Source organism: Arvicanthis niloticus, chromosome 21 (assembly GCF_011762505.2).
Source record: "Arvicanthis niloticus isolate mArvNil1 chromosome 21, mArvNil1.pat.X, whole genome shotgun sequence".
Lineage (NCBI taxonomy): Eukaryota > Metazoa > Chordata > Mammalia > Rodentia > Muridae > Arvicanthis > Arvicanthis niloticus.
Genome location: NC_047678.1, coordinates 19,480,607 through 19,504,630, shown reverse-complemented (window position 1 = coordinate 19,504,630; position 24,024 = coordinate 19,480,607). Strand labels below are relative to the sequence as shown.

General features: G+C 43.3%; 1 protein-coding gene across 6 annotated transcripts in view; it reads left to right on the top strand.

Annotated features, from left to right (window-relative positions):
* Pik3cb (phosphatidylinositol-4,5-bisphosphate 3-kinase catalytic subunit beta) overlaps positions 1-24,024 on the top strand; it is a 103,242-nt gene that overhangs the window by 9,645 nt on the left and 69,573 nt on the right. Inside the window, exons 2-4 of one of the 6 annotated variants that reach the window (XM_076917577.1) lie at positions 7,591-7,692; positions 16,699-16,808; positions 21,655-21,841. In XM_076917577.1, coding sequence (XP_076773692.1) covers positions 21,671-21,841 — 171 coding nt within the window. In that variant the 5' untranslated portion in view covers positions 7,591-7,692; positions 16,699-16,808; positions 21,655-21,670. Of the gene's footprint in view, positions 1-7,590; positions 7,693-10,969; positions 11,085-12,346; positions 12,405-16,698; positions 16,809-21,654; positions 21,842-24,024 lie in introns of those variants that run through there. The other 5 variants (XM_076917580.1, XM_076917579.1, XM_034484069.2 and 2 more) reach the window with 5 other exon arrangements.

The window sequence follows — 24,024 nt, the reverse complement described above, 5'->3', positions numbered from 1 at the left end:
GTTACAGACAGTGGTGAGCTGCCTGCCTGCCTGCCTGCCTGCCTGCCTGCCTGCCTGCCTGCCTGCCTGCCTGCCTGCCTGCCTGCCTGCCTGCCTGCCATGCAGGTGCTGGGAGTCAGACTCAGGTTCAACAGAAGGGCAGTGTTCTTAATTAATTGCTGAGCTATCTCTCCAGCTCTGAGAGTCAAATTAAAAAGTATTTAAGTGTATGAGTGTGTTGCCTGCATCTGTGTCTGTATCACATGTGTGCCTTTTGCCTATGGAGGCCAGAAGAAGGTTTTGGAGTTACAGGTGGTTGGGAGCTGCCAAATGGGTGTTGGGAATTGATCCTGGGTTCTCTGGAAGAGGAACTAGTGCTCTTAACCTCTGAGCCATCTATCTAGCCCCATGAGAGGCAGGTTTTTACTCTAGGTCTGTCTGATTTTCTGTTCTCCTGCCCCAGGTAGCTGGGCATGTAGTCCAGACTGGTCTGCTGTTCTTCCAACACCAGGCCATCGCCGTCTTCACCAACATCACCGTGACTGTGCTTGTTCTAAACCTAGGGCTTCATGCATGTTAGGCAAACGTGCTACCACTGAGTTAGAACCTCAGGTCTGAAATTTGATTTGTTTTGAAAGTCAATGTCTCACTGTAGCATAGGCTGTCCTGGAACTTGGGGTAATCCTCTATCCTTAGTCTCTGAGCATAGAGGAAGGAAACAGATTTGTTGAATAGATGAACCAATGAAATACAGTAGACAGGCCCTGAAATGTAATTGGTAAACCATTTACTTTAAAAGACAGATCACTGAGTGATGCTGGTGCTTGCCTTTAATCCAAGGACTCTGGAAGCAGAGGCAGGCAGATTTCTGTGAGTTCAAGGCCAGCCTGGCCTACAGAGTGAGCTCCAGGACAGCTAGGGCTATACAGAGAGACCAAAAGAACAACAAAGCAAACACTTGCATTGTTAGATTTTTTTTTCTTCCTGCTGAGATTTACTCTGAGTTCCTGATTCTCCTGCTTCCACCTTCTAAATGTTGGGGTTGAAAGTGTGCCTGTCCTGCCTATCTTCTTTATTCGTAGGAGGTCTTCTAAAGGCTGCTTACAGCATATCTTGGAACAGTGGCTCTCAATTGAATATCAAATATTTACATTATAATTCATAACAGCAAAATTGCAGTTATGAAGTGACAATGAAATAATTGATGGTGGGTGTCACCACAGCATGAGGAACTATATTAAAGGGTCACAGCATTAGGAAGGTTGAAAACCCCTGCTTTGGAAGAAATAACTGCAGAAATGTTTGGTTTTGTGTTTTTAAGACATGACCACATTCTGCAGCCCAGGGTAGTGTTAAACTTCCTGTTCTTCCAATTCTGTATCCCAAGTGATTTGTTCTTAAGTATGTAACACGAACCCCAGCAGAAATTAAGTGTTTTTTTTTTTTTTTTAAAGATTTATTTATTGTACGTATGTGAGCACACTGTCGCTATCTTCAGACACACCAGAAGAGGGCATCGGATCTCATTACAGATGGTTGTGAGCCACCATGTGGTTGCTGGGAATTGAACTTTGGACCTCTGGAAGAGCAGCCAGTGCTCTCTTAACCACAGAGCTGTCTCTCCAGCCCCTGGTTGTTTTTTTGTTTTTGTTTTTTTTTTTTTTTTGTTTAGATTTTACTTATTTGTATGTGTCTGGTTCTCATGGTTTCACACAGGTCCTCTTAACCACACCATCTCTCCAGCCCAGAAATTAAGATTTCCTTCTGATTATCTGTTTCATTTGCTCAAGGTACTAGCTCACTTGTATGCACAAAGGAGAAAAAATTCGAATGTTTCTGTGTACACAGACATTAACTAGGTGACTAGATGTACTAAAGAAGCTGTGGGAGCAGTAGCACCCTGTGTGTGACTGATCTAACCACAGTGGATGCCTTTCCAACGCGACGTGCTCTGATGGTGAGTTGACTGATTAGGATATCGTTCCAAGGGGTTGAGGCCTTCTTGGTACATGAATTTAAAACTTACAGTTGCTGTATTTAGAGCTTCGTTTTACAGTAGAGAATAGAGGTGTAGAGGAAGCCGGCGGCCATGCTGAAGACGCAGCGCCTGTGCTCGTGGCTCTCCTGGCCGCTGTGGCACCTTGCTCCAATCTCCCAGGCCCTTTCTGTAAATGATATACTTTCCTTGGAATGACTGTTCAGATATTTAGCAAATATAGGTATATTGGTTGATCATTAAGGTCCTAAGGTAGATTTATTTATTTTGGTGTTTGTGCGTGTTACTGAGAATGGAGCAGCATGCGCCTCCACACACTCTGCCACTGTGGTAGATCCCCATTCCCAATTTTTAACATTAATTTATTTTATTTATTTTTAGTGGCAGTGGTCAGTCACTCAGGTGTCATGTCTGCCTCCTCCACTGTCTTACACACTAGCCCGTTTATTTTATTTATTTATTTTATTTTTGGTTTTTCAAGACAGGGTTTCTCTGTGTAGCCCTGGTTGTCCTGGAACTCACTCTGTAGACCAACCAAGCTGGCCTCGAACTCAGAAATCCGCCTGCCTCTGCCTCCCAAGTGCTGGGATTAAAGGTGTGCGCCACCACTGCCCGGCCAGCCCTGTTTATTACTATGCTTTGATGACATTTTCAAGTACTCATGAGTTTATTTCACCGACTCCAGATATACTTGTGTTCTCTTAGTCTCCAGTTGCTGGGCTTTTCCCTGCCTCATCTCAGCCTTCTCCCACCCCTTAAGAACAGTGGTGCAATTGTTTCTGGGCAGAGGTGGATGCTTTTTCCGTCAGAGGACTAGAGCTGTGGGTGTTCAGAGTTGTTGCCTTTCGGGGTCAGCTTTCCTTGCTGCCGTAGGGCAGAACTTTGAAGGTCTGATCTACTGTGTCAAGCCAGGTCTGAATGTATTCTTTATTCTACAGCTGGCATCGTTGTCAATTTATCATGAGTTTTCTTTTATACATTTCTGTTAGCTAAAGAATTGGTTGTGGGAGTGTCTGCTTCATCCACATACACTTTTACCATTAGAGCATGTGAGTTTTTTCCTGTATAAACTTCTTCATGGAACTTTTATTGAGAGGATGTGTTTATGCTGTGTGAAGCATTAGGGGTGCGAACTTGAAGATTCGAGAGAGACAGTAGACTGGGTGTGGTACATGCTAGTGCATGCACACCTTAAATACCATCACTCTGGAGGCAGAAATAGGTGTGTCCTTAAATTCAAGGCAAGCTTGGTTTACGTAGTGAGACCCTACCTTAAAAAATGTTTTATGGGCTGGAGGGATTGTTCAGTGGTTAATAGCACCGGTTTGTCTTCCAGAATACCTGGATTTGATTCCCAGTGCTCACATGGCAGCTCACAACAGCCTGTAACTCCAGATTTGGGGGATTCTCACACCCTCTTCTGATCTCCTTGGCACTGGGCACATACCTGGTACACATACATTCAGGCAAAACAACACATAAGTACATAAAAATAAAAAAGTTTTAGCCAAGCATGGTGGAGCCTGCCTGCAACTCTAGAACTTGGGTGGTGGAGGCCAGAGGCTCAGGAGTTGATCCCTGGAGTCGAGGCCAGCCCAGGGCACGTGAAACCCTGTTAGAAAAACCCTCACAAACAGTTTCTGTTGTTAAGACAGTCTTACTATGAGATCCTGCTTGGTCCGTAATTCCCTATGTGTAGACCAGGCTAGTATCAAACTCAGAGATCTGTCTCTGCCTCCTAAATTCTGGGATTAAACGTGTATATAACCATGTTTGGCCAAAAAAGTTGTAATGTAAAAATTTGGGTTTATTATTTTTATATGAATGTTTTATTAAGATAATATTACTTACTAAAAGGATTAAGCTATTAATTACTAAAAGTAATTTTAATGGAGCAGGGAGTGCAACCCAATAGTAGAGTTCTTAATTGCTGTATTCAAGGCCCTGGGTAGGACAACAAAATAGAGCAAGAAAAAATTAATAACATTTTAAGACAGGATCTCATTGTAACCATGGTGGGCCTGGAACTTGCTTTGTAGACCGGGCTGTCCTCAGGCTTGCAATGACCCTCTTCCTGCCTCTTGCATGGCAGGACAGCAGGCTTTTAACTCTGTGTTTAGCAGTTAAGGTAAATACTAAAATTTTAATTACAATTCAGTAAATATCAATTGATAGAACCTATATTATAAACAAGTTTCTTGGATCCTAAATTTGTCTCTAATTTTGAAATAGGGCTCCTTCTATCTCCTAGGTCTCACACCACCACTTGAGCCTCAGCCTCCTGAGGGCCGAGGCTATAGCTGTGGCCACCACCTCTGGCTTCTTGCTCCTCTGACTACTAACCCCTTTTATTCAGCATAGAGTGTGCTGCTTGATCTTCCTCTTTGGACTTCTTTTTATCCAAGACACTTTTGTGTGGCCTCTAGTATATAAACATATAAAATAGTTCTACAAATCAAAGAGTTATTGATAGTAGTAAGTTTATTTTAAAATAATTACTTGGTATATAGTTATTTTTCTCATGTATTAAAGATAAAATGAAAATTCATACTAACAGATAGATGTGCTTGCTAATTTTTAATGTCAGAAGTATGTACAGGGCCACTTCAAAAGTTATTGAAAATCATGATCTAATCCCAAATCAAAAATCTGTGTAGCCATTTTTTTTTTATGAAACCCGAGTCAGCAACTCAAAAAATGACCTTAAAAATTACCCCCTCCCCCTTGATATCTGAAAAATGTATCCTGATAGTGATAGTTACCTAAATAGAAGTTTTGTTTTTTAAAACAGGACTGTCCTGGAACTCTCTGTGTAGACCAGACTAGTCTCAAACTCAGATCCACCTGCCTCTGCCTCTCAGTGCTGAGATTAAAGGCGTGTGTTAGCAAAATAGCATTTTAACACAATCTAAAGATACACTAAATCAGTACTTACATGCTGAGGAGTAACAGTAGGGAATAATAACCAAGCGTGTTTGCTTTCCATGATTAAATTGTTAGCTCACAAGAGCAGAAGCCTTGTATGTATGGGGAAGAATTCATAACATGCAATAGCTGCAGGAGCTGAGACGCTTGAGGTGGCCTGTTGACAGCCAGTGCATTGCACAGCGCTCTTGCTGCTTTTAGAAAGAGCCAAGGTTGCGGCAGTCTCCTGATGCAGCGCAGCACAAGCTGCAGAAGTGCAGGGATCCATTAGGTCATTTCCAATTAATATTTGGTGGTTCCATGTTCATAAACATTTTACTGTTGCCTCAGAAAAAGCTTGTATGGGGCCATAACCCCCAGTTTAAGAAACTGGGTTCTAGAGGTTGGAGAGATGGCTGCCTGGTTAAGAGCACTGGTTGTTCTTCTAGAGGACCCTGGTTCAGTTCCCAGCACCAACATGGCACCTCACACCTGTCTGTAACTCCAGTCCCAGGGCTTCTGACACCCTCACACAGATATTCATGGCCTTTAAAACACCAATGAGCATAATAAGATAAGAACATTTTATTTTTGTACATATGTATGTGTATGTATACACATGCATTAATACACATACACACATACACACACCACACACACACACACACACACACACACACACACACACACACACACACTGAGTTCTAGAGAATTTTGTAAAAATCTTATTCCCAGCTTCCTGTGTTTAACAATAGGTGAATTTTAGCTCATTGTAGTAAGCAGGCGACATCTCACATGCTAAACTAGACAAAAGTAAGAGGGACCTGGGACTGTTTGTATGTGTACATCCTCATTTTTATTCAGATGTGTGTATGTGAGGAGTTCAAAGTCATTGTAGGCTACGTGAGACACTGCTTTAGAAAACCGAGAGGAAGGGAGAGTATGGAAAGAAAATGTGGAAGCCAAGGTTGGGAGGCACTTGGGATGTTGAGGCAGGAAGACTGAGCTAGAGGAGTCAAGGCCAGCCCTGGGAATGTATTACAGATTGTAAAATGACTGCGGAGGTGAATAGCCAGTTGGTAGGGGCTGGGGGATTTTCCTAGGGGGGCGCTGGGTCAATCTGACTTGTTGGTTTTTTTGGCATAGGGTCTCATGTAGCTCAGACTGGTTCCAGATTCACTATGTAATTGAGGATGATGTTGAAATCATAATTCCCTTGCCTCTACCTTTTAAGTCCTACGATTACAGATGTATTGTACCAGGCTGGGCAAATAATACTTGTCCACTTAATAGACTTAATAGAGTCAGTGGGTTTGTTGTTGTTGTTGTTTTTAAAGACAGGTTCTCACTGTGTAGACCAGGCTGGCCTCAAATTCAGAGATTTGATTATCTCTGCCTTGAGGTACTGGGATTAAAGACATAAGCCACCAAACCTTGAATTAATGTCTTGTGTGTGTCTGACGCCATGGGCATGCCGTGTGCGTAGTTACACAGGCTCCTTACCTGAGGAGGGGCTGTGCTTAATCTAATGCTAAGCCATCTCTGTCTTGAACTTCTTAATTTTTGAATGAGTAGTGCTGTATCATTCATTGATTCATTCAATTTGAGACTAGGTCTGGAATCTGTAGCCCTTACTGGCCTCAGACTCACAGAGATATATCTCCTCCTGCCTCCTGGGTTATAGGCTTAGAGGTGTGAGACACCATGCCTGGTTTACTTACTAAAAATTTTTAGATTTTATTTTCAGTTAGATTTTCTCTTGTCGTTAGGTACCTGCATATGAATGCAGGTGCCTGCAGAGGCCAGAGGTGTTTGATTTCCCCAAAGCTGGAGTTAGCTGCCTGGTGTTGGTACTGGGACTCAAACTTTTCGGGTTCTCTGGAAGAGCAATATTAAAATTTTTTTCTCTAGCACTAAACATTCTTATAGAGATAAGAGATTTACATTTAGAATTAGCCAGTTGGACTGCAGTATCACAGCTGTGACAGTGTCCAGAGAATCCTAGTCAGGAGCCAGTTGAATGGATGCTGCCTTCCTCCATTAGGCTGAACTCAGGGTGTCGACCTGGTTGCTCTCAGTGTGAACACAGCTTTCACATCTTGTTTGATCTGGTGCTTGGTTGGCCTTGACGTCTTTGTCAAGCATAAGTGTCATTGTCGCCTTCTCTCAGTGGTCAGAAGACACCTCATGATGCCATGGTGGTTAAGCTTCCTTCTGCCGTGAGATGACTGTCCAAGGCCTCTGGAGCTGTGGTGGTCATGGGCCAGCAGAATAGGCACAGACGGGTGGACTCTGCTCAGTCTGTGTTCTTGTTCTCTATGCTTTGCTGTGGGTTCAGACATAGTTCCTTGTAGAACTGTCTTGAGAAAATGGTCTTACATTTTGTTGTTGCTTTTAATTTTTAATTTGTGAGACAGGGCTTTACTATATATCCCTGGCTGGCTTGAGGGTTCTTGCATTTTTATTTTATTCTATAGTCTATAAATGATTTACTTAGATTTGATCTTGAATATGTAAACTAGTAAATGTCCCAAAGCTGAGAACATTGGAACATAGATCCTAAACATAGTAAGTTTTTAACCTTGGTAGATCTTTCAGCCAATGTATTAAACCGTGTGTGACTATAAACAGTCAGGTAACACAAAGGTAGTAAACGTTTAACACTGTCTATTTTGATTAATACTTTCTGTCTTCAACCATTTATTTTGCAGTACATCTTCTAATCTGAAAAGGTCTTCCATGAATACTTCACATTTAAAAATAAGTTATGTCATATATTCCTAGAAGACTGAAATGGGGGCTAGTATTTTGAGGTAAGTCTCCAATTTTGTAGATTTTATTAGTCTTTTACAAAGTTGAATATAGAAGTATGAATATTGGTTAGCTTCTAAATTTTTTCTAATCTCTTGAGACATGGTTTGTATTTTGGGTCCCTAAGCCTCACTTTAATGTAGACTGAGATTTAGGGTTGCTTAATTCAGAGGGGTTGTTTGTGTGCTTGCTTGCTTGCTTCTGTTTGATATTTTAGCCCAAGCTGCTCTGAAATTGACTGTGAAGCACAGGCTAGCCTAGAATGTGAACTCTACTGGTCTCCAGAGCACTGGGCTCACAGTAGTGAGGCACTACACTGAGGGAAGGCGATTTTTATCATTGTTGTTGGTTTTCGGAGACAGGGTTGCTCTCTGTTCCTGAACTCGCTTTGTAGACCAGGCTAGCCTCAGACTCACAGAGCTGCACCTACCTCTGCCTTCCAAGCACTGGGATTAAAGGCAGGTGCATTGGTGTGCCTGGCTTATTATTGGTTTAAATAAAGATTTATCAGGTGATAGCATTACTGAGAGCACAATGCCATTCCTAGCTCAGATAACAAAAGCAAAGCAGACTGCTGTTATTAACCTATAAGTTTGACCATTTAAAAAAAATCTTTTTTACATGTATGAGTGTTTTATCTGAATGTATGTCCATTGTGTGTGCAGTATTTTCCAAGGCCAGAAAAAGGTGTCAGGTCCTCTGGTGTTGGAGTTATAGCCAGCTGTGAGGTATATCGGTTGGGAATTGGACTTGGGTCCTCTGGAAGAGCAGCAAGTGATCTTAACCTCTGAGCTCTTTGTCTAGTCTCCAAGTTTGGACATTTCAGAAGCTGGACAGTTTTTACTGATTCACTGCCCTTTCTTGGTGTATGACGGTACTGGGGCGTGAGGTGTGGGGAGGGCTCCACCACACAGTCCTAACTCTACTAACCTTTTATTTTGTGTGTATAGGTGTTTTGCACGCATGCACACCTGTGCACCACTTGCATGCTTGTTGCCTATGAAGGCCAGGAGAGGGCATCAGATCCCATGGAGCTGGAGTTGTAAGCTGCTACGTAGATGCTGGAAATTAAGCCTGGGTCCTCTGTAAGAGTAGCTGGTGCTCTTGACCACAGAGTCATCTCTCTAGCCCCATTTATCTGTTTGTTTGGTTTGTTTTTGAGGCAGAGTCTCACTCTTGCTGTAGTTTTAATGGTCTGAAACTAGCTTAGACTAGACTGGCTTCACACTCAAAGAAATCTGTCTCTGCCTTCTGAGTGCTGGGGTTAAAATTGTGTACCGTTTATGCCTGGCTGACAGGTTTTTGAAGCAATCAAATTAGGGAAATTTTGAAGAATGATCAGAGTGAGTCAGGGAGAGTAATAAAACACATGATATGAAAGTGGAGGGGGGAATACCAGGAGTGGAAGGGAAGAATGATCAATGTGGGTTGGATTATTCATTTGCGGTACGGGCTCATTTTGTACCCTAGGCTGGCCTCAACCCAGGGCTGTTTTTCTGCCTCAGCTTCCAGAGTGCTGCAATGAGACATGTATACCACGGTGCCCATGAGCAGGGCTAATTTTTAATCCAGTATCTCACACATGCTAAGCACACGGCCCACCACTAAGGGCACCTGCAGTGGAATGTAGCTTTTAGGCTTTTCCTTGGTAAATGTCATATTTAAAGTTGTTTTGGTTTCTTTTTGTGGTTTATTTTTTGTTTATTGAGACAGGGTCTAATGTAGCATAGTCTGGTCTCTAACTCTTTCTGTATCTGAGGCTGACTTTGAATTCCTGATCTTTCTGACTGTATCTGAGACTGACTTTGAATTCCTGATCTTTCTGACTGTATCTGAGACTGACTTTGAATTCCTGATCTTTCTGACTGTATCTGAGGCTGACTTTGAATTCCTGATCTTTCTGACTGTATCTGAGACTGACTTTGAATTCCTGATCTTTCTGACTGTATCTGAGGCTGACTTTGAATTCCTGATCTTTCTGACTGTATCTGAGACTGACTTTGAATTCCTGATCTTTCTGACTCTACCTCCCTCCAAGTGTTGGGATTACCATGATTTGGGTTTTTTCAGATACGAACCTCCTGTCTTAGCCTTTTAAGCGCTATGATTATAGGCAGGTAACTACCAAGCCTGGCATAGATCTGTGTTAATTTAATAGGTTATGTTTTTTATAAACTGGTCAACAGAGTGGTCAAGTCTCAGCTTGCCTGCCGGAGTCTGGGGAAGCTGGTGTTGTGCCTGCAGTTCTGTTTCATTGCTCAAGGACCCTTTTCATTAATAGGCACTGGATGTTTATGCAGTTGGAAATGATGTTCATAAAGATATTGAGTGTCTGTAGTTCTGGTTGTTTGACAGTGCAATGGCAATGTGTGTTTTGCTTTTACTTGGAACATAACTGGTCAGATCGTCATGTAGTCTGCCATAGACAGTAAGGATACTATGAAAGCTGGGACTGTCTGCATAGCATGACCTTTCAAAACTGTTTTATTTTATGTTGCCAGAATCTCATTTAGTCTTTTGATAACCACACGATAGAGGAAGTAGTGGACAAAGGGCAGTATAAATGGCTGCCTTGTTCTTAGTCTAGTGTTCTAGGGAAGAGGGTATCAAATGGTCATGCTATTACATATATATGTTTATGTGAAAGCTTAGGGTAAGAGAGTCTTAAAACTATTATCATTATTATTGGTGTGTGTGTGTGTGTGTGAGAGAGAGAGAGAGAGAGAGAGAGAGAGAGAGCGCGAGAGAGCGAGCATTCATTATTCAGAGGACAATTTGTTCAGTTGGTCCCCTCCTTCCACCTTTATATGGATTTTGGAGGTCTAACTATGGTTATCTTTACCTGCTACTGCTACTTCACCTTTACACTTTTGCCTGCAGAATCATGTCACCAGTCCAGGTTGGTTTGTTTTAGATTTATTTTATTTTCTATGTATGATCAATTTGTTTTCATGTATGGTCTGTGCGCCACATGTGTGCCTGGTCAAAGGGTGTGGAATTCCCTGAAACTGGAGTTATAGCCAGTTGTTAGCTGCCATGTAGGTGCTGGGAATTGAGCCTGGGTCCTCTATAAAAAGACGTGCTCTTAACTGTTGAACCATCTTGCCAGCCTCAAGGAGGTGTTTTTTTTTTTTTTTTTTTTTTTTTTTTTTTTTTTTTTTTTTTTTAATATTATGTGTGTGTCTTGTCCAACTGTGTGTGTGAACACATGTATGGGAGTCTGTAAGCCCGTCTGCACACATGCCAGCCAGAAGATGACTTTGGATCTCCTCTTACCAGTCTTCACCTGTTCATCTGAAGCATAGCCTTATCCTGAACCTCAGCTCACTTTTTCGCAGCTAGCCTGGAAGCCACCGCACCGGCAGTCCTTCACACCTGCCTCTGAAGAGCTGAGGTACTGGTACACAGTAGTGCCTAACTTGTTGCATGGGTGCTGCGATCTGAACTCCAGCCTCCTAATTATTTAGGAAGTGCTCTTATCCAGGGAGACATCTTTTCAGCCCCAGAAGTTTACTGGTTTTATGCATAATATGTAGGATCTATTTTATGTGTAATTTTGTATAGATTGAGTCTTCTAATATGAAGTGCTCTGTAATCCAGACTTTGTGTATGTGATATTGTGAACCCAGAACCATATAGGAGCTCAAGTACTGTTAATAGTGTTATGAGCAGCAGTTAGCAGGATACAAAGCCTTGCTGTAGTCCTTAATGTGTCTTCTGCCTTAAAATGTGGAGGTGAAGACAAAAGTTATGACAAGCAGCTGGAAAGGTGGATTGTGGGAGCTTAGCGTGAACAGTGCAGCTACACCAACATCCAGCCCACAGGCTGAGCGACTAGAGAATGAGTTCCCATCACATGGCTCTTCATGCCACACCTTGCATTTGCTGTCACTTGACAAAATATGCATGCACAAAAGGGGAAGGGGCTTAGCATTTAATTTTTAAAAAAGATTTATTTATTTATTTATTTATTTATTTATTTATTTATTTTGCTCTCTTCAGACACACCAAAAGAGAGCACCGGATCCCTTTACAGATGGGTGTGAGCCAGCATGTGGTTGCTGGGAATTGAACTCAGGACCTTTGGAAGGGCAGTCAGTGTTATTAACCATCTCTCTAGCCCAGGCTTAGCATTTAAAATGCTCACTGTGCAAACAGCAAACGAGACCCTAGAAACCAGTAAATGCTGGGCGAACCTCTCACTCAGCTTGACTGTGACTCCCACACTTGGAAGGTGGAGATAGGATCCCTGAGTAAGCTGGCTAGCTACACTAGCCATACTGTGAACTTTGGTACAGCTGGAGAGACCCTGACTCAGTGAATTTGATGAAGAACAATGGGAAAAGACTTTGCCTCGGGCTCCATATACACCCATGAGCACCTACCCTGGACAGTGTTAGCACGGCCTCGGCTTCCTCCCTTACCCTGGACAGTGTTAGCACGGCCTCGGCTTCCTCCCTTTTGCAAGAGACATTTTACTGAACTTTGCTTAATATCCTTAGTAGTTTTTATATCTTTATGATCTTGATGGTCTTTACATCTCTAAATAATTTTTCCTTCCTTTCTCCCTTCTTCCCTCCCTTTCTCACTCCTTCCCTCCCCTTCTGTTCTTTTTCTGTTTTTGGAGACAGTCTCAACTGTGTAGCCTCAGCTGGCTGTGGACTGCGCTATCCTTAAACTCAGAGATCCACCTGCTTCTGCCTCCTGAGTACTGGTATGTATCAGCATTTCCAGTGGTTTTGATTTCATTTTGTTGTTGTTTGTTTGTTTTTGAGACAGTGTCCTACTTTGTAACTGGGCTGGCCTGGAACTTACTTGTGGTTTAGAACTAGCAGTGACAGTCCCTTCTCAGCCTTCTGAGTCACTATGCTTGTCTCTAATCATATTTTAACTGTTATTTATAGTTAAGTAAATTCAGTCTCATGGTATGTGTCTTTTTGCTATTTTCTCCTCCCCCTACCCCTACTTTTTAAAAATCGAGACAGTGTCTCATTATTTCAAACTGGCCTGAAACTGAGTAGCAATTCTTCTGTCTCTGCCCACTGATTACTGTGGATACCGATGTGAGCTCCCATGCCTGGCCCTTTTTGTTTTTATTAACAGTGTTTATGAGATTCATTAATGGTAGTGTATATAGTTGTATTTAATTATGATTCCATATTGTAAAAAGTTTAGTACAATTTCTTACTCTATTAATGTATGATTGAGTTGAGACTTCTTTTGGTTATTATGAAAAATTTTAGCTTAAATGTTCATGTACCCCTGATATTCTTGGGTAAGGGTGTCATAGAATAAAGAACAGTGGAGCTTTTGATGTTCTGTTTAGAAAAGATTAGAGTTTGTTCACCTGCTAACAGTGATCTGTGAATATCAGAGGGTTTTGTTTCTTTGTTTTTATTTTGAGACTGACACTGTAGCTTTGCTCACTCAGACACACTCCCCCTTCCCATGCTAGCTTGATTGCGGTTTTAATCTTCATTTCTTTGGTGAATAATTACATTAAGCATTCTTACCTATATGCTTTTGGGTTATTTGGGCTTTTGTAAATTTCTGCTTGTTGTGATTTTTATGTTGGATTCATTTTTTATATATCTCTTTCATACTGGAACTTGTCAGTAGTATAAATTGTGAGCTTTGGCTCATGACCAATTGAAGTTAGGGTTTTGATTAAGCTATATCCCTACTCCTAAACCATACTTTATTTAATCATGTACATTAAGGGGAACACCATGTACTCGGCCTCTCGCTGACATTCTGCGCCCGTTCTCCGGCTTCCTGAGTTCCAATCTTAAGGGTCTTGCATTTCTTAGAATGCGCAGAGCTTCTAATGCCCTTTCTCTCTGCCTAGTTTCATGTCAGCCTTAAGTCAGATTCGTATTCATTGTACCTCTGCAGCTATTTATGAAAACAGGAATTCTCAGAAGGTGCTAAAAGGGGGAGAGCCATTGCTATGCTGGTTTCCATGGGCAGTGGGGGCTCTAAAAGCAGTGTGCAAAATAATTAGCAGAGAGAAAGTCTGAAGTGAGGGCCTTGCTGGCTTCATGGAGGCACTCTTGTCACTCTAACTCAGGGTTCTGTTTCCTGTTTGAACAGAGAAGGAAAAAAATTGATATTGAACTACCTGTGACTAATGATACTGAGTTTTAATTATAGCCTTGCAATTATGTGTATTTGACTAGTGAAGATCAGTTGTAACAGGCTGAAAATGAATAATGACTCAAATGCAATAGACTCTGCTTGTGCTTTCATTTACAAAGCCGTTATTGGTACAGAGTGATCTCTTTCTTCCACCCTGTGGTTGCTGTTTGTCACTGTTGTAAGGAGAATGAGATGTCGCAGGTCCTCATCCTGCAGATCCCTGATCTGAGGTTGGCACAGGCATTTCCACTCATTCCAGCGGAGAGACCTTCGTATATAGCACTGACTGCACAGGAAGCTGGAATGTATGGTTTACCTGATGGCACAGCGCAATTCCAAATCTGTCACAGTGACATTGGTGTAGTTACCTTATTTCTTAGGCCTCAGTCTCTGTCCTGTGAGGTGTCCCGTCCTCCTGTTCCCCTCCCCCACCCCCAATATTTGGATTAAAGGTACGCACTACCATAGGCCTCAGTTTTAAAATTTAAGATACAGAATCCATACTTCAGGGGTGGTGAGGCGGCTCAGTAGGTGAAAGAAGCCTGAGAACCTGAGTTTGATCCCTGGGACCAACATGGGAGGGAGAAAATCAACTCTCATAGGTTCACCTCTGTTACATATGTGATGTAATGTACATGTCTGCTCTTCCCCCATCTGCTCACACAAAACAAACACAATTTAAAAAGTGAGGGAAAGGATATTTAAGAATCCATATTCTCAAGATTTATAGCAGTGAGCTTTTCCTTAGTGATGAAGGCCGAGTGTTTTCCAGCATCTCCTTCCACATCCCATGGTATTCCTTACAGGTTCCACCCATATTCCTTGTTGCAGAAACTCAGGTTGTAACAAGTGGTCCTTACTAGCTCTGTTACCACAGTCAGGCTTCTGAAATTCACTAGCTTTCTCCAGATCCTAGATGCAGGCTTTCTCATGGAGCCAGGCATGGCAGACCATCCTGTAATCCCAGTACTCAGGGGGCTGAGCCTCAAACTGGCAGTTTGAGGAAAGCCAGTGAGCCAGGAAAGCACACTGTCTAAAAAGAAAATATGGAAACAAGGCTTAATTATGATTCTATAGCAAATGGAAATTATTACCTGTAATAGTTCTGAGGTTATGAATTTGTGCAAGTTGGCAAACATATTAGTACCATAGCTGGTTTTGAACTATTAAGTTAAGAACTTGTTGGCCGGGCGATGGTGTCGCACGCCTTTAATCCCAGCACTTGGGAGACAGAGGCAGGCGGATTTCTGAGTTCAAGACCAGCCTGGTCTACAGAGTGAGTCCAGGACAGCCAGGGCTACACAGAGAAACCCTGTCTTGAAAAAACCAAAAAACCAAAAAAAAAAAAAAACTGTTTAAGTAGTCTGTTCTTTAGGAATCATAACTGTTCAGTTTATTTATTTACTTGCTTATTTGTTTATTCTTTATTTACTTACTTATATTTTAGTTTTTGACACTGAGTCTCACTATGTAGCCCCATCTTGTCTGGAATTCACTGTGCAGGCAAGGCTGGCCTCGTGCCTGCCTCTGCCTCTGGAATGCTGGGATTAATGCTATGCACAGCCACACACACTTATATGCACACGCACACACATGCATACATGAGGGTGGAGGCAAGAGGGAGGGAGGGAGGGAGGGAGGGAGGGAGGGAGAAAGAGAGATAGAGGGAGACAGAGAGACAGAGAGACAGAGACTGACTGACTCTGACTGACTCTCGGTTCCATGCAGACTACACTGATTCCTTTGGAGGACTGTACCTCCACTGACCTACCATGCTTGCTCCTAACAGTCCTTCTACTTCACCTTATCATTCACCTCCTTGGGAAGTTCAAGCAAATGCTCTATAGTCCTTCCCAGTAGCCACCCTGATCCTTGTGGTTGAGGCTCCTGTAGTTGAGTGGACATCCCTGCAATGAGCCATTTCAGCTATAGCTACTTTTCCATGCTTCCTTCATATAAGGAATGCTGTCCCATAGAGGTGGAACAGACTCGCGCTTCACCACTTAGCAGACATAAGTGCTCTGGTGCAGGCGAGATGCAGACTGCTTGGTGCCTTATTTTTAAATTTTATTTTTTATATGTGTGGATAAATGTTGCGGTTACCATATGTGTATAGTGCCCACAGAGGCCAGAAGAGGGCATTAGATCCCAGGGAATGGAGCAACATGGTTGTCAGCTGTCACCATGTGGGTGCTAGAAATTAAACCCAGGTCCTCTCGAAGAACAGCCAGTGCTCTTAACCACTGAGCCACCTCCAGTCCCAGTGTTTTATTTTTTAGATCTTATCTTTCCTCAATCCACTGTGCAGTGTGCCTTTCTTTAACAGAGTGACTATTTAGTGAATACTAATTGAACTCAGGACCTTATCTTGCTAGGTAGGCCTTTGGCCTCTGAGCTGTGTCCCTAGCCTCTCTCCTCCCCTCTGCTTGGTGCCTTCCTCTAAATGAGCTTACTGTGTCCTCTGAAGAGAACAGAGCACACGGAGACTCCAGTGACAGACACCTCTTTATTATTTTTAGTTCCCTACTCTATTTTTGCTGTCAATCATAAAGGAAAAACAAAACTACTCACAAAACTCATTTTGTTATTCATGGCCAGATATCTTAAAAGGAAAATTGGTCACCAAGGGCACAATTAAAGCAGATAAATCCTGTGCCAACCAAAGTTAAACTGTATACTAAAGAACAGTCAGTCCTGTCATGGCTGTGGATAAAGCCAGTGTGGGTGGCATGCTCTTTTACATTGTATGTATTGTCACTTATGTTCAAAACGACAGCAGACAGATAGTTAAGGGGTCCAGAGCCGTAGTAGAGCCTTTCCCACAGCTGAAGCTATTTAAAATTCTTCCCCTGTTGCTGTTTGCCGTCCAGATGGCTGGCTGGCCCTGGTTCAGTGCCTAGATGTGAGGCGGATGGTTACTCACTAGCACTGCCACACACGTGTACAGTTGGCGCATGACTCACTCCCACAGCACTTACGTGTGAGTATCTTCTGCTGCACAGAGTCTTTGCCGACTGTCATGATACTTACGAGTAAGAACCATGGTGGGGGTATACCCAGGGGGGCTCCCACCTGCCCAGAGGAGAAGGGGAAGGGGGGGTGGGTGAATGATTATGGGAAGGGCTGATTGCGAGGGGGCCAGTGAGTAGGATGTAAAATGAATGATTAAAAAGATAATAATAATAATAATTAAAAAAAAAGAACCAGAAATCCTTGGAAATTTTGCTATCATTCAAAAGAGCCCACCAAGAGCCTGTTAGACACAGCCTGTGGAGTAAGGAACAGAAACCACCCAGCACTTAGATAGACACTGAAACCTCTGGGTAGTTTCCTTTTTTATACTTTTCTTTATACTTATTCTAGCCTTTTGGGGTTGTTTTGTCCCATATAACCAGCTCGTCATGGTGGCATACATCTCTAATCTTGGGAGGCAGAGGTGAGCAGATCTTTGTGAGTTCCAGGACAGCCAGGACTGTGTAGAGAGACCTAGTGTCAAACCCAACCCAACCCAACCCAACCCAACCCAACCCAAAGTGATAATCATAGAATTAAAAACTCAATATGTAGGATTTTTTTTGTTGTTGTTGTTGTCGTTTTTTCTGAGACAGGTCTTTATGTAGTTCAGGCTGGCCTTGAACTCACAGAGATCCACCTATATCTGCCTCCCAGGTGCTAGAACTCAAAGCTGCACCACCAAGCCAAGCTCTGCTTTTTGCCCCCCCCCTTCCATCTCCTACCCTCCCTCCCTCCCTTGTTTTCTCTGAGACAGGGTTTCTCTGTGTAGCCCTGGCCTGGACTTGCTTTATAGAGCAGGCTGGCCTCAAGCTCACAGAGATCCACCTGCCTCCCTCTGCCTCTGCCTCTGCCTCTGCCTCTGCCTCTGCCTCTGCCTCTGCCTCTGCCTCTCCTCTGCCTCTCCTCTGCCTCTCCTCTGCCTCTCCTCTGCCTCTCCTCTGCCTCTCCTCTGCCTCTCCTCTGCCTCTCCTCTGCCTCTCCTCTGCCTCTCCTCTGCCTCTCCTCTGCCTCTCCTCTGCCTCTCCTCTGCCTCTCCTCTGCCTCTCCGCCTCTCTGCCTCTCTGCCTCTGCCTCTGCAGTGCCCTGGGGATGGGAGGAAGAGTCTGTAGCAGCCCCCTTTCATTCCCTCTGAGCATTTGCATCAGCACCACCCTGGGGTCTAAGCACTAGTAAAGCAGTTATGGAAATTGTGTTTGTTTTGGTCAGGAGGAATTTAATTTTAAAGTACACCCTCATTTGGCCTTTCTTTACTGTGCGTGTGGGTATTGACAGTGCGCATGAGTAGACTCTTTCCACTGTCACTCGGGTTTTGGGAACAAGCTCAGGTCGCCATGCTTGCACAGCAAATTCCTTGCTCTGCTGAGCCCTCTTGCTGTCTTGTAATTCTGGCCTCTTGTTTGAACTGATTTTGAAGTGTTAATCCACAGTGAACACTACTGCTCTGCTGCAGAGTGACACTCCAGCCCTTGATCCCAAAGGAATGATAACAACACAGCAGTAGCAGTGAAATTCAGATCAGTGAAAGAAAACTGTGGTAAATGAAGTAAAAATGCCCTTGCCGAGACTCACAGCATCCCATTACCAGATGGTTACCTGAGAAACGAAACATCCCCAAGAAACGCTGCTCTAACTGCAGTGCCTGTCTAAGACAGTCTTGTTGGGGACAAGGGACAAGGGGTTCATCATAAGAGGGCTACGGGTGGGCAGATCTCTGTGAGTTCCAGGACAGCCAGGGCTATGTAGAGAGACCTAGTGTCAATACAAAACAAAAGTGGTAATCATAGAATTAAAAACTCAAATACGTGTTTAAAGACTTGTATAAAATTAAACTTTTTTTTTTAAAAAAAGAATTATTTATTTTATGTATGTGAGTACACTGTTACTGTCTTCAGACACACCAGAAGAGGGCATTGGATCCCATTACAGATGGTTGTGAGCCACCATGTAGTTGGTGGGAATTGAACTCAGGACTTCTGGAAGAGCAGTCAGTGATCTTAACCACTGAGCCATCTCTCCAGCCCTAAACTTAGACTTTTAACTTCATAATAAATTTACTTTCTGTTTTACATTTTGTGTATGTACACATGAAAAATTTTTAAAGATTAGAGAGATCTTTCATAGCATTACAATGCTTTAAGTAAAAATCTTTTTAAAATGAAATGCATGGTAGTTATTATATGTAATCCTCGGTAGTAGGAGGGCTATAGCAAGTTTGAGGCTAGCCTAGGCTACAAAGTGAAACCATATTGGTAAAACAAAGTAACAAACTCACTTAGTTTTTAAGCAAGGCTGATTCCTGCGGAGCAGAGTAAGCCATGGAATGGGAAGGAGTCCTAGTAGCAGCCATCACTTAAATCACATCTGAAGGAAGCCCACAGGCTGCAGCCCAGCAGACAGTGTGTATGGTGCCTTCCAGTGGCTGGAGAGTAGGGCACACAGAGAGGATAATGGAAAGAATCCAGTTGTCAGAGGAAGACAGGAAATCTTGCACCACCAGGGATACAGGTTTAAAATAGTATGCTTAAGGGAAAAGGCTCACAACCTCCAGAAGTGGAGAAGGTGGGTGCTAGCTATGTCTAAATGACCTGCGGAGAGCCGTGGGACCCTACTGTTAGTTTCTTTTCCTGGCTTCTAGAGCGGTTCCATTCTCTGGGGGCCTTTTTCTCTTAGAAACAATTTCTATTACTATCCACATGCTCCTCCACCATCTTTTTGTTCCAAGACAACAGAACCTGGAAGGCTGAGTGGGCATCCTTCAAGTCACACATAGAACAATGGACTCACCGTTCTTTGTACTTTATCATGGAAGTAGAAAATAAAATACCCTTTAATTTTCTTTCTATTCTCTTTCAGAGTTTCTTCTATTATTTTTCAGAGTGGTTTCAGTTGTACTTGTTCACATGTGTTCACGTGTGTTGGTTTCTCCTTGTTTCCTGATTTAAAGAAGTAGTTTAGTGGCTTAGCTGGCATGTTCCTGGGGAAGTTCCTCTTTCTGTGAACAGTCACGGCTTACGTTCTGTAATTCCCGACTGAGGGTTCAGTGGGGCCAGTTGTCCCTGCCGTGTTCTGTATCCCTAAAGCTTCCATGAGAAGTCATGTCATACTTAAAAATATTTCTTATTCTCAGTGTTAGATCTTACGCTTTCATACTTAAGATACAATGACCTAAGATCTTGAAACCTTGGTAGCCCTGTGCAGAACATTTCCTTTAAAGGAGACAAGGGAAACATGGCTAATTGCTTTGAAAAATAAAACACTACCCTTCCTGCTCCCATCTCCGTTTTCCTGGATAGGGATGTCTCTGGTGTCTGGGCTTTAGTTTTCTTACCTTTAAAACGAGGAGAGTATATTATATATTACTCTTAAGACTCTTCCTGACCTGAAACTCATAGGCTTGGCTCTGCACGTAGTGCTTGCTCTTCGTGGAAGAAGGATGACAAGGCAAAGAAGAGCAAAATGTTTTACTTTCAATTTAGTGGCAGCAATGGGAGGTGCAGTGCTGGGCCTTGAACTCAGAACTTTATGCATGTCTGGCAGGCACTCCCCACCATAATAAATACATTTATTTCCTTCTTTCTTCCCTCCCTCCCTCCCTCCCTCCCTCCCTCCCTTCCTTCTTCTCTCTCCCCTACTCTCCCTTTTCTCTACTCTCCCCTCTCCCCTCTCTCCCCTCTCTCTCCCCTCTCTCTCCCCTCTCTTTCCCCTTTCTCTCTCCTCTCTCCCTCCCCTGTCTCCCTCCCCTGTCTCCCTCCCCTCTCTCTCCTCTCTCCTCTCTCTCCCCTTTCTCCCCTCTAACCCCTCTACCCTCTCTACCCCCTCTACCCCCTCTACCCCCTCTACCCCCTCTACCCCCTCTACCCCCTCTACCCCCTCTACCCCCTCTTCCCCTCTCCCCCCTCTCTCCTCCCCCCTCTCCTCCCCCTCTCTCCTCCCCCTCCCCTTACCCCCTCTCCCCCTCTCCCCTCTCCCCCGTCTGTCCCCTCTCCCATCTCCCCCATTCTCCCCTTTCCTCCCTTCTCTCCCTTCTCTCCCCTCTCCCCTCTCCCCCTCTCCTCCCCTCTCCCTCCTCTCCCTCCTTTCCCTCCTCTCCCCCTCTCTCCACCTCTCCCCCTCTCCTCCCCCCTTCCTTTCTCCCCCCTCTCCCCCTCTCCCTACTTCCCCTCCTCCCCTCCGCCCCTCTCCCCCCTCCCTCTCCCCAGTCCCCAGTCCCCAGTCCCCAGTCCCCAGTCCCCAGTCCCCAGTCCCCAGTCCCCAGTGCAGTACTCATGATTAAACTCAAACTCCACATTGTATGCTTTTGGCCTGATGGGCACTGTCAGTTGTCCTGACATACTCCACCCCATTACTTTCTTCATTATTGTCTATATTGAAATTAAGAGCTAATTGTAGGAGCTGAATATGAATCAGAGGTTTGAGACAATTTTCTGCTCTTGCAGGAAGCCTGCATTTTGTTTCTAGCACCCAATCCAAACAGCTAGAAATAATCTGTAACTACTCCAGGGAATCTGACCCTTTAAGCCTCTGTAGGCACTGTGCATATACATAGTGCACATATACACTCAGATACTCACATATACACATAAAATAAAAGTCTTTTTTAAAGAACTAATTCTAGGTAGGTAGTTTTCCATTTTCTTGTAGTTTTGCTGTGCTTTGCTGCTTGCTAGGCTTCAGTGTTGGGCTCAACTGATTCTTCTGCCTCAGTATCTCGACTAGCTTAGGGCTGTGAGGATGCTCCAGCATGCCTGTATTGTTGTGCTTTACTGTAAGAGTTGACTAATGGCTCATTTTTCTGCTTTACTTGATTCCAGGGCCCTGAGGTTATGAATGTGCTTCCACCCTATAATGCCTCCTGCTATGGCAGACATCCTTGACATCTGGGCAGTGGATTCACAGATTGCATCTGATGGCTCCATATCTGTCGATTTCCTTCTGCCCACTGGGATTTATATCCAGTTGGAAGTACCTCGGGAAGCTACCATATCTTATATTAAACAGGTATGTTTATAGTTAGAATTTCTCAGGATTTAGCTACTTTCTGTATAACTTACTGGAAAAGATATTATAGAAAATGTTACTTGTGTAAATCATTGGTAAAGCAGAGAGACATTTAAATTTTAGGCCATTGCATCTTAAAATTTTTGATATGTTCTGTTTTTTATGTAAACATGCTTATTGTACCACCTTTGTTTTCAATCCACATGTAACAGTTGTGTTAAGGTGGGCACGAGTCATGGTGGCATGTTATATAATCCCAGCCTTTAGTTGGAGAAGTGAAGGGTGGGAAGTGGAAACAGGAGGATGAGGTATTGGAGGTTGGCCTTGCCTGCATAGTATTTCAGAGGCCAGCCTGGGTTACCTGTGGACCCTGTTGTGGAAGGGTAGGACAGTTGAGCCCTTCCTGCTGTAACTCAGCTTGTCACACTTCTTTCTTCTTTGTGACTTTTCCCCCACACCCAACACCCTTGTCATGAGCTGGGGAAAGAATTGTCACTAAAAATTAACTGACACATGATGACTTCCCCCTTCCCCCCTCCAACAGAATTTTACTCTGGCCCAGACTGGTTTAGAGCTCATAGCTGACTGCTTCCCTTGGCCTTTGAAGTGCTAATGAGGATGAGGGGACAGGCACAGCTCCCCACATGAAGCAACCCAAGGAATTTCATGTGTATGATTGCCTGCATGTATTTCTGTGCACCACATGTGCAGTGCCCATGGTAGCCAGAAGAGGATATCAGATCCCTTGAAACTAGTTATACATATTGTGAACTAATAAGTGGGTGCTAGGAATCAAGCTCTGGTCCTAGGGGATAATTTGTAGGTGTTGGTTCTTTCCCTCTACCATGTGGGTTTTTGGGGGACCCAACAAGGGTCATTAGATATGGTGATCTGTGTCCTTTTAATTCACTGAACCATTTGTCCTATCCCAGAGTTGGGATTTAATAAAGACTTCACTCTAAGATAGAAGTTTCACTATGTAGTCTTGGCTGGCCTGGAGCTTTCTGTATAGAATAGGCTGGCTTTGAATGCCACAGAGATCTGCTTCCTTCTGGTTCCTAAGAGCTGGGATTAAAGGCATGAGCTACCATGCTTGGCAAGGCTGCTTGTGGGCTTCTTGAAGATGAGAATACTGTTCTGATACTTTTTTTTTTTTTTTTAACAGCAGTCAATCACACATACAGCTTTGGGTTTGGAGGGTTCTTTTAATGGTGGATAAAGAATCTAAATGAGATCACCAGATGGGTTCTGGGGGAGGAAGGGTACACATGGCAGGATTACAGTTGATAAGGGAAAGGCTAGATCTCAGGGATGCAGGAAGTGAACACATCTTTACTGTAAACACAATTAATAGTTGTTTAAGATTTTGAGGAAATGCCTTGGGAGAGGCGTGAGGCCCTGCCCAGGGTCATGCACTCTGGGTCCTTAAACCTGGTTCATTGCTAGTTTAAAATAAAACACTTGATAAGTAAGCCTCACAGCAAGCATTGCTGACTGCTCCAAGGCCCTGTCAGAGAGCTGCATTTGTTTTGTTTTTTTTTTTTTAAACATGTATTTATGTGGGTGTGTTTTTGTGTGAGTTTGTGTGTATGTGGGGTGGTGATAGTGGTGGTGTGCATGTGTGCAGATCACAGGACAGCTCACAGGAGTTGGTTTTCTCACTTCCATCATCCGGTCCATCAGATTTGGCATCAATCGCCTTTATCCATGGAGCCACCTTACCTACTTCCTACAGTGTATTTATTACAAGACTACTAAGCATGAAGGAAGTTCACCAGGAACTACAGCTAAACCATAGACATTAAAAAAATTCTCATTAAATTATATGATTAAACCACGAATAAATTGAAAGTTGTATAATAATTAGAAAAGTTGTAAGATACATTTTATAAGTATTGATAGAGAGAATTCTAAATTTGTAATTTCTAAAGTAAAAAGAAAATACAGAATTTAGCTACTACATTGCTACTGAGAGTTTCTATTCATTTGTTCTTTTTTGTTTGTTTTGTTTTTTGTTTGAGACAGTGTCTCTCTATTATACAGCTCTGCTTGTCACACACTCCCAGAGACCCCCACCTCCCAGTGCTAGGATTAAAGCTGGCTGTTTTGTTTTGATACAGTCTCTTGTACCCCAGGCTGATCTCTGTTTACTGTGTAGTTGAGGGTGACTTGGACTGTTCCTC